The 19,696-nt window shown below is 30.6% G+C and overlaps 1 protein-coding gene across 2 annotated transcripts in view; it reads right to left on the bottom strand.

Moving 5' to 3' along the window:
- Positions 1 to 1,588: 1,588 nt before the first annotated feature.
- The window catches only part of LOC143079059 (nicastrin-like), a 37,604-nt gene continuing 19,496 nt past the window's right edge, over positions 1,589 to 19,696 (bottom strand). The window contains exons 11-16 of one of the 2 annotated variants that reach the window (XM_076254204.1): positions 19,277 to 19,364; positions 18,592 to 18,740; positions 16,231 to 16,351; positions 15,411 to 15,514; positions 9,676 to 9,790; positions 1,589 to 6,510 (exon numbers count right to left, since the gene is read on the bottom strand). In XM_076254204.1, coding sequence (XP_076110319.1) covers positions 9,677 to 9,790; positions 15,411 to 15,514; positions 16,231 to 16,351; positions 18,592 to 18,740; positions 19,277 to 19,364 — 576 coding nt within the window. In that variant the 3' untranslated portion in view covers positions 1,589 to 6,510; position 9,676. The remainder of the gene's footprint in view (positions 6,511 to 9,675; positions 9,791 to 15,410; positions 15,515 to 16,230; positions 16,352 to 18,591; positions 18,741 to 19,276; positions 19,365 to 19,696) is intronic. The other variant, XM_076254205.1, reaches the window with a different exon arrangement.

The raw sequence follows: 19,696 nt of genomic DNA on the forward strand, positions 1-19,696 counted from the left end.
GAGTTTTATTTCACATTCTAAATGAGCCGCAGGGCGTATTTAAAACCTGAACGCATTAGAAAGGAATATCCCACTTTAGTGTTGTCGGTAAAATAGGATACTAAATTTTACAAAACTTTATAAAATTAATATTTTTTGACGGTATATAAGTCAGATAATGCATATTTTAAGGTTTTTCTTGTCGTAGAACACACTTCGGGGTGTCAGTATTGTTCAAAGAAAGATCTCCCTCCGATCGGTCTTTCATTTGATCAATCCTGACACCCCTCGGTGTGTTCTTCGACAAGAAAAACCTTAAAATATGCATTATCTATAAGGTATAGGCCGTAATTATTTGAAAAATTGGACAGAAAAGAGGCTTCTTTCTTGTTGCTAAATCCTGTACTATTACAGATTTGTGCAAGAAAGAAAGTTATAACATAGAATCATACCTGGAAGAAGAAACAAAAGATCCAATGCCATCAGGTCATTAATATTTTTCCCTTGTATATATAAATAAAGAAATTTAGTATGTGACAAAAACAGATTTTGGAAATGGCTTACCAGGGGATATATATCCAACTGTCAGGGTTCAATAGACCTTGACCTTATTTGATACATGGCTAATTGATAAACTTTTTGTGATATCATAAGATTCTCAATTACTTGAAGTCTTAGGTTAACTATATTTGTTGTCTAGATCCATTGTATGTAAGAAATAGATTCTGCCCGACGGGTTTCATATGACCTTCACATTATTTTCTTGAATTGCTGTCCCTGTAAATATTGTAATAAAAGGAATTTGAACAGAAAGGGGATCTTGACAGGAATAAAAGTGAAGCCTAAAGATTTTTCAGAAGTCCGGAAAGAACAGGGGATATGATTATCTTTGTAGTTTAGAAAGAAGACCTTGTAAAAAATCCAACATTCTGAATGAATAGTATTTGGCAAATAGGAATAATATCAATTTGAATCCTATTATGTCCTTTAAGTTTATTTACCAGTTGGTGTAAAATTAATGTACGTTTGTATGTATTTAAACTTTACTACGTTGTTGAGGTAAAAATTTCAAAGAGATGACTTTAACTTTACCATTAATTATGAAAAGTTAGTTGTCTGGTAACTATACACCTGGAAAAAAGTATTGCAACACTTCCATTGAAAACAATGTAAAATGACATGATTGTAGAAAGTGAATAATTTGGGTTTCACCAAATACTTTTTTACTTACTACCAGGGCTCTCCTTTTGTGGGAAATTTTTTTTTATTATATAGGGAATCACTGAAGCATGACTGGAGCGGGCCCCCTTATGAAAAGTTCTGGATCCGCCACTGTAATATACCTTTCCTTGTCAGTGTATCTAGAGTTGTAACACAATACATGATACATTGGGCATGAAGATGGAATTGATAGCAGATTAGATGAGTATCTATTGTAAAGGATTGTAAGATAGTCACAGTACTTGATAAGTATATGTCTAAGCAAGTGACAACTCTATTACGGATCCATCCATTGGATCACCAACTGGTGAAAGTGATACATGGCAGAAAACACATTTTTTATTCATAATTGACGTCATCTATTTGTTAAAAAATTTACACAAGAAAGTTGTAAATTAATCATTATTATATTTAGTCCTCATAATATACATTCATACAAGAAATATGTAGCACTTAATAACAAGTAATCATAAATCATAATACTTCTTGACACTTAAATAAACCCTACTCAAATATCTCTATGCAAACCTATCAAACTTGTGGAGACTATTTTTTGTATTAAATTTCAGCAAATTATTACCTTGCCTCAGACAAGACAAACAATAAAAAAACATCAAACCAATAGGTATATCTATAGACTTTTGGCTTTAAACAGCTGGTGTTGTTGTACAAGTATCTCGAAGATGTAAGAAAGAGCATGTACCTGAAAACTGACCTTAATGTACACAAAAAATACCTTTTAAATTCATTTTCAGAAACACTTTGGAAGCAATGTTTTTTTTTTCTCTTGAAGTTACTCATGATTGTGGCCAAGTTTGGTTTTAATTTAGCTAATGTTTTAGAAAGCAAGATTTAAACAATTTTATTGACAACAGATGTCACACGTCAAGTGATGGCTTTTTATTGACCAGTGATATTTCATATAAATTTAATATATGGCTGACCAGTAGAACAAGGAAAAAGCATAAAAAGAAATGTATAATGCACTAGCCTCTAATCTATCATTGAAAGTAATTATGTGAAAGCACAGTGATATCTACCTAATAAAGCTGTTTAAGTGTACATCAAAAACTTTACGTTTGGACATAATAGCAAAGTAAATACAACTATATACTTAGGCCAGAACACAGAAAATGTTTTTAAAGCAATAATCAATTACAATTCCTCACATTCATTCTTCTGGTCCCTTATAAGTCAAATTAATAATTAAATGTTTAGCATTTCACTTTATTCTCTTATTTTCCTCCTTTTTTCACAAATAATAGATAAAAGAAGGTGTGGTATTAGAAGATAAACTTGTTTTACAGCAATTTGAACATATACATTACATTGGATCAGTATTACAGATTTCTTGAAAGAGAGTAAACTCATGAAGCAAATTATCTATCATTTCCTTATGACCTTATTACTACAAATTAAGTCTTCAGCATACACAATATTACAAATAATTAGTGAAATATAAAATTCTCACACATACCAACAAAGATTTCATTAAAAATAAATAACATTGAATTTACATAAATTTCAAATAAATGGAATATAAAAATAATCTCAAGACGTCATGATATATAATCTTTTATAATAAAATTAAAATCATATGTTAATTATGATTACTCTGAATTCGTTTATTTTCGTGGGTCCAATTTTCGTGGATCCAAGAAAACTTACATGTACGTGGATATTTTATTTCATGGTTTTGCTGAAGTCTACATGCAAGCCTACATAAAATTTGTTTTTCGTTGTACATATGATTTCAAGGTTTACCATCTTCGCTAGCCAAGGGTTACGATCCACTCCCGCTCTCTTGAAGAGAGCATGAGTGGATCGTAACCCTTGGCTAGCGAAGATGATGGTTTACCTGTACCCATGAAATCCACGAAAATTGGTATCCAACGAATAATAAATCCACAGTATTTATTTGTTCTTTACATATGGTTCACTAACATTAAAATGTACACGTTTGGTCAATATTCAATCAATTTTTATCTGCCAGGCAAATACACACTTTTCTTCATGATCCATACATAATATAAAAGATGATGATATATTGTACATTAACATGAGACAATAGCACAATTATATACAGTAAAAGTCTACTGCATGGTTGTAATCAACTTGTTTGTAAGCACTGAAGGGTAAAGATTGGCATTTGCTTTCATTTTGCACTGTGACATTGCATTGTATCTTGCATTGTATCAAACAATAGAACACATTTAGACTACATGTTGAATAGTTCCCTTTTTTTTTCAAAATTGTAGTTGACCATGCACTATGGTGTATGTGTTCTCAAATTAAGAAATAGGGGCTGGAAAGTATAGCTAATACGCTAACAAAAGTACAGTTTAATTTCATGCATAATTTACCATCAAAATAAAGGTTGCAGACAGACCTCTATTTTCAAGCAAGTTTTCCAGTTTATGTTTCTTACATCATTCCAAGTATGAACATTTATTTGAATGTTTAAAATAATGTTAACAAAGACTTCAAAATAGACATGTATAATGAATATTTACAACATTAAAACCTTTGTATGAATAATATTTACATCGTGATAAGAGGTTTATTTGAAACAAAAAATCTACAACAAAGCATACATTCATGTAGGACTTCATACAAGGTCAGCACAGTAAAACAACATTACAATATACTCAGAATACACTTACAGCTGATTTCATTGAGTGTGTAGGCAAAGGTAATATCTTTGGTTAGCTAGCTTGCTAGCTGAACCATGAGATCATTATAAGGTAAGGTATACTACCCTCCTTTAAGAGTAGACTAGTCGACAGATAACCAATATATGTCTGAAGGACTAAGCTACTTCGAAAGGAGGGTAGTATACCTTACCTAATAATGACTTCACGGTTCAGCTAGAAAGCTAGCTAACCAAAGATATTACACTTTCCTACACACTCATTGAAATTGGCTGTAAATTCTAAATACAAACAAGATTGCACAAAGTGTCATTCTTTGCATACCTCCACTCATATTTCAAAGTACTTGAAACTCAGAAGAAGCTATCAGACATCTAAAAAGCATTCACACATTTACACATTACAACTCACCAATGCAAAGTTTCTGATTAAATAGAAAGTCATTCAGCTCAGTACATGTAGTACCTGAGAAAATTTTTCATGGGATTTCTGAACTCCTATATTTCAGACTCTGCACATAATGAATCAAGTTCAACCAACAGAAATTTTATTGGAAAGTTGTCATTTGGATGTGGAAAAATCACAAAAAAAATATAAATGCTGTGAATGAAATTAAATTTAATATAAGAGAAAATGGATTTATCACTTTTTCTGTAAGGTATACCGAAGTCTCTTGTAGGTCATAAAAGAGTAGGAAAACATAGGTGTATTTCATACGTTTGGTCACTACAATCATATTTCATATGTTAACAAATATATTCAATATCTTAAATTTAGAAATCAATATCTGTATTTATTGGTGCATTTTTTTATAACATAAAAACAAGAATGCACATGTTGCTGTGCAAAGCATACCCCCACTCATTATACAAACTAGTGCAAAGCAGGAAGTAGGCATCTGACAGATTAGAAAAGTGATTACACATTACAACAACCAATGCTAAGCTGCTGACCAAATATTAATTCATTCTGGTTTGATAGCTTTTGAGATAAGCATGACAAAATATGTGTAGGACCAACAGACCAACAAATAGATGGACTAACAGCTGGATGGACAGACAAGATGATAGCAATTTAGCCTACTTTTAGAGTGGAGGTATAATAAATGTGATTTATTTACATTTGTAGTATAACATTTATAATGCATGTAAGTAATGAATTATCGTATCTTTTAATTCACACAAATTAAATATCACAGTAATTAATGAACTTACAATATCTTAAATTTACATGTAAAACAATAATGGAATAAGTGCAATTTTGTGAAAAAAGCTTTTCCAAGAAGTATCTTATTACAGAAATGAACATCTTAATGTTAGTGTATGGCACTCAATGTCCATTTTGCTGATTTTCCACAATAAGCATCTTGTTAATAGTCATACTAAGGAACTCCATCTCTAAGACTGGTTCAAAATCTTGCATGAAAAAGATAGTAATCCCTGTTTCTAAATCTTATGACGGTGACACAGCTAATCGTCACAGAGAAGTTCTCCTTTGCAAATAGTAGCATTTCTTCACTTCATCATTTTATTATTCCAAAAATGTGTATATAAATTTGTTCATTAGAATATGATGATGAGAATAGTCTATTTGTCAATTTTGAATTTAGAGATCCATTGTACAAGTTGTTTCCTTTATAGGAGGGGTTTTAATTTTCATTGTCAATGATGAGCAAACAGAAAGAGCAAATTTACATGTGCATAATGTATGTTATTTGTAGCTTTTCTCAAAACTTTATGATTAAATCTTTTGGTAGCTATGAAAAAATTGGTTTAAAAAAAATGTATGACTTTCAATTGGCATCCTACCATTTTGTTAAAGGAACACTAGCTACAAGATCTTTTTTCTTGTTAAATCTTGAGTAAAAGTGAAATAGTGAAATGAAAATTCCTTTTTGTCAAAATAAGCTAAGAAACACCAATGATGAGTTATTCACTTGCAAGAGAATAATTCGAACTAATTGAATCTGTATTCATGCGACTTTCAATTCAACCCCTTACTCGAAATATTTTTATACAGGTATGATTAATAAAGTCTTTTTTAGATACGTTATATGAAATCAAACTGACCTAAAAAAATCCAATTGCATTTGTGTGCTATCATTTATATCAGGATTTATGATCTTCAGCAGTCTTTGGAGGTATACTGGATGGTTTATTAAACGATGTCTAGATAATATTAACACGCGAAATGCTGATACATATTATTGAGTCCATGAATTGTAAATTGTTTATTTTAGACTTTTTATAATTTGGATATATATTTTAGTATGTTATGGGTCAAATCGATGAACAAGATTTTAATTCCCCTGTAAGTTTGGAACAAGTATGCAATTGGTAAAGGAAAAACAACCTGTGTAAAAAAAATTGTAATTACAGCAAGTTATTGGTAATTGACATATAGACTATTGCTATCATTGCTAGTCAATAACAAGTATGATGATCAGAGATGCTACCTTATGAAAACTACTCTTGTGACAAATATGATTTGATCATATGAATTAATGAAAGACAATGAAATTAAATTTTTAAAAACTGTTATTGTTCTAATATCTCCTTGTCCTCCTCTGCATAAATAAAACATCAGCCTTCTTATTGACGAAGTAGGTCAAGGTCATGAAGACAACAGTTAGGATAAGGCCTACTACCAATGTCACTGTCTGAAAGTAAAAAAGATCAATGGTAAATATAAGCTACATTAACATGCATTCTTTAAGGGCAATAACTCCTACAAGGAATCAATTTTGGTCATATTGATTTGTTTGAATATCTTATTGTGCTGAACATATTACATTGTCTCTTTATCTCTTATAGTTTCTAAAAATCTTAATTAAAGGAGAATTAGCAATAACTTCTTTAATTGGCAATTTATGCCATAGTCACATATTTATTTTTATCTTATAGATTTTTTTTTTATCTTATAGTGCTGAACATTTTTGCTATTTAAGGTTTTCTATTCCAATCCAAGCTCCTGTAAAAGAGACAGAATCTTGTAACAAGAGTGCACACACTGAAATGTCTCGCCTTCTTTACTAATCATTGATATTAAGTTGAAAGTCCTAAGTATAAAGCTTTATTACAACTGTCACATAAACTTAACATTAACCAAGATAGCTAAACAAAGACCAATGAACCATGAAAATGAGGTCAAGGTCAGATGAACCATGCCAGACAGACATGTACAGCTAACAAAGCTTCCATACAACAAATATAGTTGACCTATTACTTATAGTTTAAGAAAAATAGACCAAAACACAAAAACTTAACACTGTGCAATGAACCGTGCAATTGAGGTCATGGTCAAATAAACCTGCGGGACTGACATATAGATCATAATATATTTCCATACACCAAATATAGCTGACCTTTGGCATATAATATTAGATAAAAAGACCAAAACTTAAAAACTTAACTTTGACCACTGAACCATGAAAATGAGGTCAAGGTCACATGACATCTGCCCGCTAGACATGTACACCTTACCATCATTCCATACAACAAATATAGTAGACCTATTGCATATAGTATGAGAAAAACAGACCAAAACACAAAAATTTAACTATAACCACTGAACCATGAAAATGAGGTCAAGGTCAGATGACACCTGCCAGTTGGACATGTACACCTTACAGTCCTTCCATACACCAAATATACTAGCCCTATTGCTTATAGTATCTGAGATATGGACTTGACCACCAAAACTTAACCTTGATCACTGATCCATGAAATGAGGTCGAGGTCAAGTGAAAACTGTCTGACAGACATGAGGACCTTGCAAGGTACGCACATACCAAATATAGTTATCCTATTACTTATAATAAGAGAGAATTCAACATTACAAAAAAATTGAACTTTTTTTTCAAGTGGTCACTGAACCATGAAAATGAGGTCAAGGACATTGGACATGTGACTGACGGAAACTTCGTAACATGAAGAATCTATATACAAAGTATGAAGCATCCAGGTCTTCCAACTTCTGAAATATAAAGCTTTTAAGAAGTGAGCTAACACCGCCGCCGCCGCCGCCGTAGCCGCCGCCGGATCACTATCCCTATGTCGAGCTTTCTGCAACAAAAGTTGCAGGCTCGACAAAAATTGTCCCAGGTGATCTGAAAAGACTACATAATTGGTTATAGCTGAAGACATGCATATTTCGTGTGAACTTTTTTTATTTGTATACATATCAAGCTATAATCAGACTAAATTTTAATTTAAAGAATTCATGCAGCCACACAATACAGAGAAGCAATGCTAGATTGATGAAGATTTTAGAACCATAGACAATTTTAAGATCATGCAGTTATACATTATATACTGAGCAACATAATCTGATCAAATCTATTACAAATCATCTGATCAAATCTATTACAAAATAATCTGATCAAATCTATTACAAATAATCTGATCAAATCTATTACAAATAATCTGATCAAATCTATTACAAATAATCTGATCAAATCTATTATAAATAATCTGATCAAATCTATTACAAATAATCTGATCAAATCTATTACAAATAATCTGATCAAATCTATTACAGATCAAATCTATTATAAATAATCTGATCAAATCTATACAAATAATCTGATCAAATCTATTAAACTAATCTGATCAAATCTATTACAACTAATCTGATCAAATTTATTACAAATAATCTGATCAAATCTATTATAAATAATCTGATCAAATCTATTACAAATAATCTGATCAAATCTATTACAAATAATCTGATCAAATCTATTACAAATAATCTGATCAAATCTATTACAAATCATTGTTTAATATTCTATAAAAATAATTTATTCAAAATTCCACTTATTATTTACTAAAAGAAATTGTTGATGAGAATAAATATGTGCTTAAAGAATACCGGTAGTTAAACAGATTAGATACAACATCTTAATGAATATTCAACAAAAAATGTGTTATGTTACAAATAATCTACTCTACTGATAAATACATAACTTTATAAACTGACAAAAATGTTTTAAAACATTAACTTGGTAAACTATTAGATTTAAGAGATAACACATAAATATATAATCGGTAAACAATCAAACACATGTCAGTTTAAGTTTCAATTGTTAAAAGATTATTTCCTTTTTTGTTCTTTTTATCTTAACTCTTTCATATATACTGTAAACTTATTTTTGAATATACAGTAAAACCTGCAACACATATCAATTCATTCACAAAAAATAACATATATACGTAACCAACCTGATTCCATAATACTTGTGTATTTTTTCATGCAAATTAATAATACCAGCATGCATAAGTGGTAGCTAAACCTGAATGCAAGCTAGATTTAGAACACACCCTAAGTACAAATGTTCTAATCCATCTAAGGAAAACTGGAATATTTTTATTGAATTATGTTTAGTTCTTGTAATTTTTACCCACATCTTTTACTGTAAATCAGCTTTTTTAGCAAGCGATTAATTTTCCCCAACTTTCATGAACAGATAAATGACTTGAAAATAAGTTGTTGTGTAAAACATAGATCTTTCCTTATTAAACTACATCAGGCAAATTAGAAAATAGTCAAATTATATAGCTGCAAAGTGGACCAAAAAAGGGATAAATGTGAAATAAAGTATCCTTGAAAAAATAAGTTGGTTTACAATATACAGCGGAAATAAAAAGTGTGTGGACAATCGTTCAAGCAATGGTCAGTTCAATTTATATTGAATAATTGTTAGATGTTAAAATCATTATTGTTAAATTATCCGGATTCATTTATGTGCCATAATCTTAAATATATACAAATGGTAAATATTTCAACCAGTTTTCCTTAAATGGATATTGTTAATTATAATGCAGACCTTATGTAGTTTGTGAACTGTTAATACTGAACAAAATGGATGCCTTCAGGTTGATAAAATATGCAGCGACCAAGGAAATTAGGAGGAGGGCCAGTCCTGAACACAACAGGGCTACCTGTCAACAAAATCAATTTCATCTAAGTTACAATTTTGTACAAAATTTTTAAGCATTTAAACTATGCTGCAAACATTTACGAATTTTTTATTACATCTAAACAAAAGCTGAATAATATAAATTTCATTTAGAATACTGTAAAAATAGACAATTTCAAATTACAGACTTTTGACTCAGTAATCAGTGCTCTAGCTAGAAATCAAATGGGGCAGGGTGCCAGTGGAGGGCAGGGCACTTTTTATGATATGAAAAGGCACTACTCATTTTTTTGTCTACGTTTCTGTGTGTATCACGAGTGAACAAATCTCTTTTTTTTTTTTACTATATATGTTGTTTTTTTTTTAAATAAAGATGCTTTTCAACAAAAGTCTTTATTTCAATGTTTGTTAATTATAAATGATATAGTTTATCTTCATTAACATATTATGTTTTAACAGTTTAACTTCACTCTAACCATTATCCAAGAATATGTATTTCTTTTTTATCTATAAGGAATTTCAGCATTAAATTCATCATTTTTACCAAGTGGAATAGCATTACTTATTTAACAATGTTTAGAATATGGATTGCTAAAAGTATAATTATTAAGTAGAAATTGCAATATATTTTTTTTAATATGTTCAAAGACAGTTAATATCTTTAAGGTAACATTATTATGTTATTATATATTCAATTGGTAATTTGTTCCTTTATTTGATACTAGATAATATTTTTAGAGCACAAATTTATAATAAGCTAAAACAGGGGAAGTAACTCCAAAATCAATTTCCACCACGTTTGCGTTAATTAATAAACAGCTGCGCCATGAGCGCATGATACGCCCGACGTCTTGTGTGGAAGTTTTATGCAATGATCATAAATAGTTTCTGAGAAAGTTTTAAGCAATTACCATTTATTGCTTTTGAGACACGGCGGGACATGTGAAACCCCCCCCCCCCCCACCCTGTTTTCTTATTACAAATATCACTAAAATAAAATTTTGAATCAAACCAAAAAGTATACAGATCTTTAGATTAATATAACAAAGAAGTGTGTACAGTTTCAAGCAATAATCATAAATTGTTTTTGAGATACAGCGTGACATGTAAAAAAAAACCTCCCCTTTTTTACAAAATACTCAATAACTCAAAAATAAAATTTTGAGTCATCACCAAAAAGTATACAGATCTTTAGAATAATATAACAAAGAAGTGTGTAAAGTTTTAAGCAATAATCATAAATCGTTTTTGAGATACGGCACGACATGTAAAAACCCCCTCCCCCTTTTTTACAAAATACTCAATAACTCAAAAATGAAATTTTGAATCATCACCAAAAAGTATACAGATCTTAAGATTAATATAACAAAGAAGTGTGTAAAGTTTTAAGCAATAATCATAAATCATTTTTGAGATACGGCGCGACATGTAAAAAACCCTCCCCCTTTTTTACAAAATACTCAATAACTCAAAAATGAAATTTTGAATCATCACCAAAAAGTATACAGATATTAAGATTAATATAACTAAGAAGTGTGTAAAGTTTTAAGCAATAATCAAGAATCGTTTTTGAGATACTGTGCGACATGTGAAAAAAAAAAACACCCCTGTTTTAGTTACAAAGTGCCGTAACTCAAAAAGTTTAAATCTTATTTTCACCAAAAAGTATACAGATCATTTGACCATCATAAAAAACAACTATATTAAGTTTCATGAAATTTAGATAAGTCGTTCTCAAGTTACGGTGCGACATGTTTACGCCGGACAGACAGACGGACAGACGGACGGACAGACAGACGGACGGACGGACGGACGGACGGACACCGGACATTTGTATACCATAATACGTCCCGTCAAAATTTTGACGGGCGTATAAAAACTGTGCTTTTGTTGAGATGGCAGGCATTTCTGTAAAGGCATAGTTTTATTTTGATGACTTAAATTCAATTCTAAAGTAATGAAAGTCTTCATTTATACACTCTTCCATTGTGACTTGGAAATCGAAAATGCCGACCCAAGCTAAACACACTCGCTGACACATTCATCAAAAGTATGACAAAAAGATACATTGTCCTAATTAAATTACCTAGTTATTTACACCTTTGAAGTCTTTGTCATTGTAATTGATTGTAATGACATGATTAAGCTGGGGGCAATCACACAGGTGTCATATATGTAATTAACTCAGAGATCAGAAATCGATGAAACAAAATTTTACCAAAACGGCACAAGACAATTTCGGGAAAAGACGTCAGGGCAGAAGGGCGCGGATAAAGGCACCCAGGGCGCGGCTGAGGGCACCCAGGGCGCGGCGCCCTTCTATTTTGGGCTAGCGAGACCACTGGTAATTTATAATTTTTTTTGAAAGGTTACCTTCTCTGTGGCAAGACATCATGGTACTTGGAAAAACAAGAGAAATGTAAATAAGTAAGTTCAAGCTTTTAATCAGTGAAATTTTGAGGGAAAATTAAATGTTTAATGCTTTCTATACATGACTAAATCATCAGAAAACAGTAAACTTTTCCCCAAAATTGCACTGATAATACAGTCGACTCTCGTTATGTCGAAGTCAGACGGACCAGAGAAATATTTTGAGATACACATAGTTCGACTCAAACGAACACCGGAAGTTCGACAATCTAAGGGACACAACTCTTGCTTAGCTTGGTAAAGCTAAAATAAATCTGGATGAATATGGAAAGGGATCGATATTCTAGTATCAGATCGATGTATTTGTATGTCAAAGTCTTTTATTATTATGATGACATTTTTTTTATTTATTCAATTCTTTCAATTAAAAAAAAAATCCTATGGCTTTTCTAAGAGAGTAATTTCCAATCGATAGTTTCGTTATTCAGGTCGGTTATAGCTGACAAAATTGTTTATTTTCGGATACAAGAGATTTAAGAAAATTTTGATTTCTATTCATTTTGTTTTATCTCACTCTTTCTTTTCAAAAGAAAATATAACAAGATTAAACAAGCCGTTTGAGTAGTTTTTAGGTGATCATCAACGGAAGCCATAGTCCTCACTTTATACACACCCAAGCTCATTAGTGTAAATCACAAATTAATTGTTTTGTAAACATTTTAAATACTTTTTCATGAACATTAACAATGTATCACTAATTATTTGTCAAAATTCTTTAAAAGATTATCTTAGGTAAACACTCATGGAAATTGCATGTCATAAATCAATACAGTGGTCAGTGACCGGAAATTTAATTACACGTGTATTGTCAGATTAACTATTCAATTCATTTAAATCCCGGAGGTCATGTTTTGACATATGTGTATTAGTTCGAGATAAAAAATGAATTTTGAATGCTTTTGTTAACCTTGGGACCGTTAATTTAGTTCAACTCAACCGAAATTTCGACTCATCCAATTTCGACTCATCAGGAGTCGAATTACATACTTTTGTATGGAATAAAGTTCGGGACCACGTGAAAACTTCCACTCATCCGAAATTTCGAGTCAACCGAGTTCGAGACAACGAGAGTTAACTGTATATTTGATTTTACTTCTTTTGGTTGCTCATAATTGACTGAGTAACAGGAAGTTCTACAAGGTAACCTGTCGAAAAAATTATGGAGTCAAAAGTCAGTACTATGAAAATGGTCTATTGGTATTGAATTTAATTTTAATCAAGAATTCAAATGATGTACTAAATAAACAGAAGATTAAAAATCACAAATGGGAGTAAAATTTCCAGCTTTTGAAATTAAAAGCAGATCGACTGTAAAATGCATTCAAATTAATCTTTGTATGAGTGACATCTCCTGATACCATACATTCACATAACATTAATATCAAAGTTATATATCAATCTCCAGATGTTATTGCTTCAAACCCCTTATTTCTTATAAACTAATTGCTACATATCTACCAGTCTAGCGCAATGACAAAGGCTCTGGTTATTATGACATAACTACTAACAAGACTAACAGTTATAGAATGTTTTTCTTAGTTGTTTTGTTATTTTATATATATTTTTCACTTTCACTCATATAGTTTTTTGTAATAAGATGATAAATTATTGTGTGTAAAAATATTAAAATAGCATATATAGTAATAACAAGATACATTTCTGTAAGCCTTCTACAAGAAAATGGAGTCTTCCTTCAAAGTAGAAAGACCCTCTCACACAAGGATCCGTAATTTTTTTCACCTAATTTAGGTCATTTTGAGATAACTTAAAAGTTGATGCCCTTTTTCAAACAAGGATTGTGTGTATGCTCATACAGTCATACAGTCGTACTGGTAGCATCAACGAACTTGTTTAACTGTTGCATCGCATTTATTTCATAAATTTCCCTACCATTTTCCTAAAAATGGATCTTGAGCACTTAAGGGAATTTAGTTATGAGGAATATAACACTATACTGGAGTGGCAGTTTTATTACAGGAAAAGGATAACAAAAAAAATAAGTTCAAAATGGCGATTCAGAAACTCAATCTCAACGAAATGACCGAAATTATTTCTGTAAAAAAATAAAATTTGTCCTAAATCCCAATTACTCATTTAGGACAAAATACTTTCAGTTTAGGACAAGAATGGCATATATGACCATTTCTAGACGCTTGCTCTCACACCTTCAGAAACAAAACAAGTATTCTGATAGGAAGAATTTCAATGAACCTTTTAAGTAGCACACTGGGATAATAATTGTTAACCCTTAAATGAATGGTTTCAAAATTCTTATAAATAGAAATTAAATATAAATCAAATTCTTATGAATTAAAACTTAATTAGTAAAAACAAGAAATTCAGTTTGGATATTCTTTTCATTTTTGTCAATAATTTGTATTTTTTTCCGAGACAGTCTAATATTTTTGTAAAAACATTAAGGTTTTTTTTCAAAAGAGATTGGTATCATAGCAAACTGGTCTTATAGGCAATTTCACCGAATGAAAAAAAAAATATGAAAAGGTTACCATCAATAACCCACATTGCATTTGTATAAAGAATCCTATTTAGATACAACTGATGACAGGCCTGCTTGAAGTCATTTCATTTTTAAAAACAGTCTATCTGGGTATGTGATGAAATGAACATGTAAATAGGGAAACAGAGATGTGACAACAAGTATAAGGATTAAGTGGTAATAAGTTTATAAAATAATAGAAGTGTGCTTACAGATTTCTCTGTGTATTAAATATATCACTTTGCCCTTGTGCATGTGTATTCAGAGAAAATTTATATTTTAATGGTTGGTCAATATTGAAACACAATTATAATAGAAGCCCTTAAAATGAAACTGTAAAATTAAGTGCTCATTTCTTGCAAATAGATAAGTAACAAACATACAATCATGTAAATTTTACATGAAAAACATTTTCTAATGCACTCAATCGTGTATTTAAGGATGTAAAGTTTTGCAATCAACCAATAAGAATTGATGTTCAAAAGATATAAGCATCAAAATAACTAACAGTGAATGCAAAGGTGAACACTTTGGACATTCTGTGTTCCAAACATCAAAAGCAAACATGAGCCTTATTTTCATTCTATTAGTGCAGCAAGTTTGGAAGAGTCACTTTTCAGATTTCAGGTAGTAACTGTAATTCAAACTAAGACAGACTGGTGTTTAGTGCAAAATACAAAACCTAATCTCTTTGTTCTAATTATTTAGTACATACTTCTAAATGTTTACTAGGGACTAAGAAAATTCTCATTTGTATGGAATCAGTCTGCCAGCTGCTCTCTGTCCAGGCTGAGTATTCATCTATATTCCAATTATAATCTACAAAATAACAAAACACAATAAATTATAAAAGAAATTTGTTGCATATTTTTTTTTTCTACTGCATAGTTATCAATAATAATGATATAATATTAATCTATTAGAGTACATTTACCTTACCTATCGTTGTCTGCATATAAAAGCTATCGAGAGCCAAAACTTCCCAAAGAGTTATCTCCCAGATGTGCATGTAGCTTAGGAAGGAATTTTTACACTTTAGATTATTCAATTAAAGCCCATAACACTGACCGACTCTTCATTTACAGAGTTTGAGTCTATTTTGACGTATTGAAATGGATAGCTAATGCCCCCTTTAAGATAAATTTCTACTTCAAGTAATTCTAAATCTTAACATCATAAATAATCATTGAAAATGAAGTCAAGGTCAGATGAACCCTGCCAAACAGACATGTACCCCTTAAAGGTCATTCAATACATAAAATAAAGTTTAATACTCCATTGCTTACAGCATTTATAATCTGACATTGACCATGAAAACTTTAATTTGATCACTGATCTATGAAACGAGGTCAAGATCACATGAAACTCTTAGATGTATTCTTTTGAAAAATTGTACAGTGTTTGTTCCAGTAGTTAATCTTGCATGATTTTATAGAAAATATAGACTTTTCATTTTTTTATTTTGCCTTTCATAGAAGTAAGGGTATCTCTACTTGTGAGCCTTGTACTAGATATGTCTGGTTTAAAATAAATACCATCTTGATCAAACAGAGGAGATTGAGCTAAGGTGTACACTGCTGTACTTCTGCTACAGAATCCTTGTCTTGTGTCTGTTGTTGTATTCTTCTCTCCCTGCATCCACATATACTGGTTAACCTGTAAAACAAATATAGCCAATGAGGAATTGTTATTTAAGTCACTTGATCATACTACCGATAATATTGGTTAACCTGTACAACAAATATAGGTTACTATAGACCATTAGATTTTAAGGGCACCACATCCATTTTATGAGCATAACATGGTTTTCAGAATTAAAAGTATGAATAATCCTGATTGGTCGATAAATTGCGCACTTTATTTTTTATTATTAGCGACTTTGTGCACTCTGCTTTATACAAAAGGCAAAATGAATAATTTTCCTTAGCCCTACAGAACTGAAATGACTTTTCGGCGCTAGACACATATTTTTAAGTACAAAATTGATAGGCATGGGACATAAGTACAAATTACGCTAAGAAGAGCAACGCTAACCTATATTTTTTGGACCAAAAAATACTGTCCTATAACAGGGATGGGGTAATTGAAAATGTAATGGCAATTAAGTGTAATGCATTACAATTTTCCATGTAATTGAATGTAATGTGTAATTGAGCATTTTTTTAGTTACATGTAATGGTAATTTAATTAATTACATTGAAAAAAGCATATAATGCTCAATTACTTTTGAATTACATTTCAATTACATATACTTTTATGGTGTTAAAGATAAGGATATGTGTTTAATAATATATATTGTAAAATAATACTTGTTTTTCAAATATAATTAAATACTTTTCTAATATATGAAGTCTATAATTTATACTGAAGTACTTTATACAATCTATATTAATATTTATTTGACCTACAGATGGTTTTTTTAATTATCATTATTTAATTATAAATGAAAAAAAATGTGAGAATCATATATTAGTGTTCAGTTCAGACTAAATGACAAAACATTAAAATAGCTAATGATTATCAAATGCAACGCTTAAACTACATGAACTATGCTTACATGAATATTTTACACATGCATTATTTATACATGTATAATATTGTTAAACAAGAATGTGTCCTCAGTACACGAATGCCCCACTCGCACTATCATTTTCCATGTTCAGTGGACCGTGAAATTGGGGTAAAAACTCTAATTTGGCATTAAAATTAGAAAGATCATATCATAGGGGACATGTGTACTAAGTTTGAAGTCGATTGGACTTAAACTTCATCAAAAACTACCTTGACCAAAAACTTTAACCTGAAGCGGGACAGACAGACGGACGGACGGACGCACAGACCAGAAAACATAATGCCCCTCTACTATCGTAGGTGGGGCATAAAAATACCATGACGAAATGTAATGTGTAATTTAATTAATTACTTTAGTAAAGTAATTGTAATTTAATTAATTACATTTCAAAAACAGTGTAATGTGTAATTGATGTAATTGATCATTTTTGCAATGTAATGTGTAATTTAATTAATTACATTCCAATGTAATTGACCCCAAGTCTGATGGGGAAGTTAATTGTTTATTTCAATCTATAACCAATGAGGAATTGTTATTTAAGTCACATGATCATACATCTGGTAATATTGGTTAACATGTATAACTAATATAGCCAATGAGGAATTGTTATTTATGTCACAAGATCATTCTTCCAGTAATACTGGCTCTCATATTTGTTTTCTGCTTTTCAATACTAAGTTTACTAAGTTGAATCAAATGTTCTGTTATTTCTATGTGATTCATATATATATATATATGCCATCTATAGAATGAATGAAGTAGCCTCCATATTTTTGTGGTGCACCACAGGCAAACAAAGCTATAAAGAGGAATGATTTATCAAAAGTACAGAACAATCTCGCTCTCACTTTGTTACAAATTTATTTCTTAAAAAATGATTGATTTATATCAGATAAGAAACTCTGCTAGTAAATGGTCAAAGAGACCAATGAATAAATATGTAAAAGATTTGTATGTTTTTTTTAATTTGAGTTCATTCATATGTTTAAGAGTTTAGTATGACTTCCACTTTCACTGAACTAGTACACAATTTTGTTAAGGAGCCAGCTGAGGTCCACTTCCAGGTGCGTGATTTCTTTGCTGTGTTGAATACCAATTGAATGCCCTTTTTTTTTATTCTTTGGTAGGGTTGTTGTCTCTTTGACACATTCCCCATTTCCATTCTACCTTTTTACCTTTAACAGGAAAAATGTAAAACAGGTAAAATACAAAAAGGGGAGTAATGTCTTTACCAGATATTGCTACATCTTTGATTTACCAAAGAAAAGTTTGCATGATTTTGACTTGGGCTATTTATAGAAATGTATCTTGTATAACTAACTACCTTGTTGTTTCCAGATTGTTTGCAGTTGGCTTTTGTATTGTTGACTCTATCGCCAATAAAGTAACTCAGCAGTCTCTTGGTTAAATAGGTCACCTGGTTATTAGTACTTGTAACACTTACATAGAATGGGTAAGGGAGACTACTCTCATCTGAAATGAAAAATGCATAATGTAATTATTGACACAAATATATAAATGACAAAACAGAAAAACAGGATAGCTGAATAAACCTATGAATGAAAAATAAGATGCTTCTCCTTTGTGTGAAAGTTGATTTCTTTTTAAAAAAAATCCATCTATAAGATGGATATCATTTACCATTTACTAAATACTGAACTTTTCTGACATAACAAGTTTGTGACCTACTGAATAAGACTTATTACAGGGTTTGTACGTACCTGAGCAACAAGATGAGTGCTACATATGAGACAGGATTAACGGCACCTGAAATAATCTCCATGTTTTATGGGGATTTTGTTGCTCAGTCTATAGTTTACTATGTTATGTTATGTTATGTTTTTGTGAATTTTGATTTTTTTTTTTTTTTATTGTTATTCGATTTTTGTTTTTACTTTGAATATTACTTTGGTATCTTTCGCCTCTCATAAATAAATGACCCCAATCCATCATTAAAACAGGGCCCCATTCTATGTGAGGAAAATGCTGCAATTGTGAACATAACCTACCCAGATTTTTGTTATCAGTATCATCTAAAACTCTTCTAAACATTTCACACTGTCTTGATATCAGATAACAAAACAACAAGTCATTCACCTAAAAATTCAATAACATCATTAAAATCTCTTGTTATCAGATAACAAAACAATAAACCATTCACCTAAAAATACAATAACATCATTAAAATCTCTTGTTATCAGATAACAAATCAACAAGTCATTCACCTAAAAATACAATTACATCATTAAAATCTCTTGTTATCAGATAACAATACAACAAGTCATTCACCTAAAAATTCAATAACATCATTAAAATCTATTGTTATCAGATAACAAAACAATAAGTCATTCACCTAAAAATACAATAATATCATTAAAATCTCTTGTTATCAGATAACAAAACAATAAGTCATTCACCTACAAGTATAA

The sequence above is a fragment of the Mytilus galloprovincialis genome, chromosome 6 (genome assembly GCF_965363235.1).
Source record: "Mytilus galloprovincialis chromosome 6, xbMytGall1.hap1.1, whole genome shotgun sequence".
NCBI classification, from domain to species: domain Eukaryota; kingdom Metazoa; phylum Mollusca; class Bivalvia; order Mytilida; family Mytilidae; genus Mytilus; species Mytilus galloprovincialis.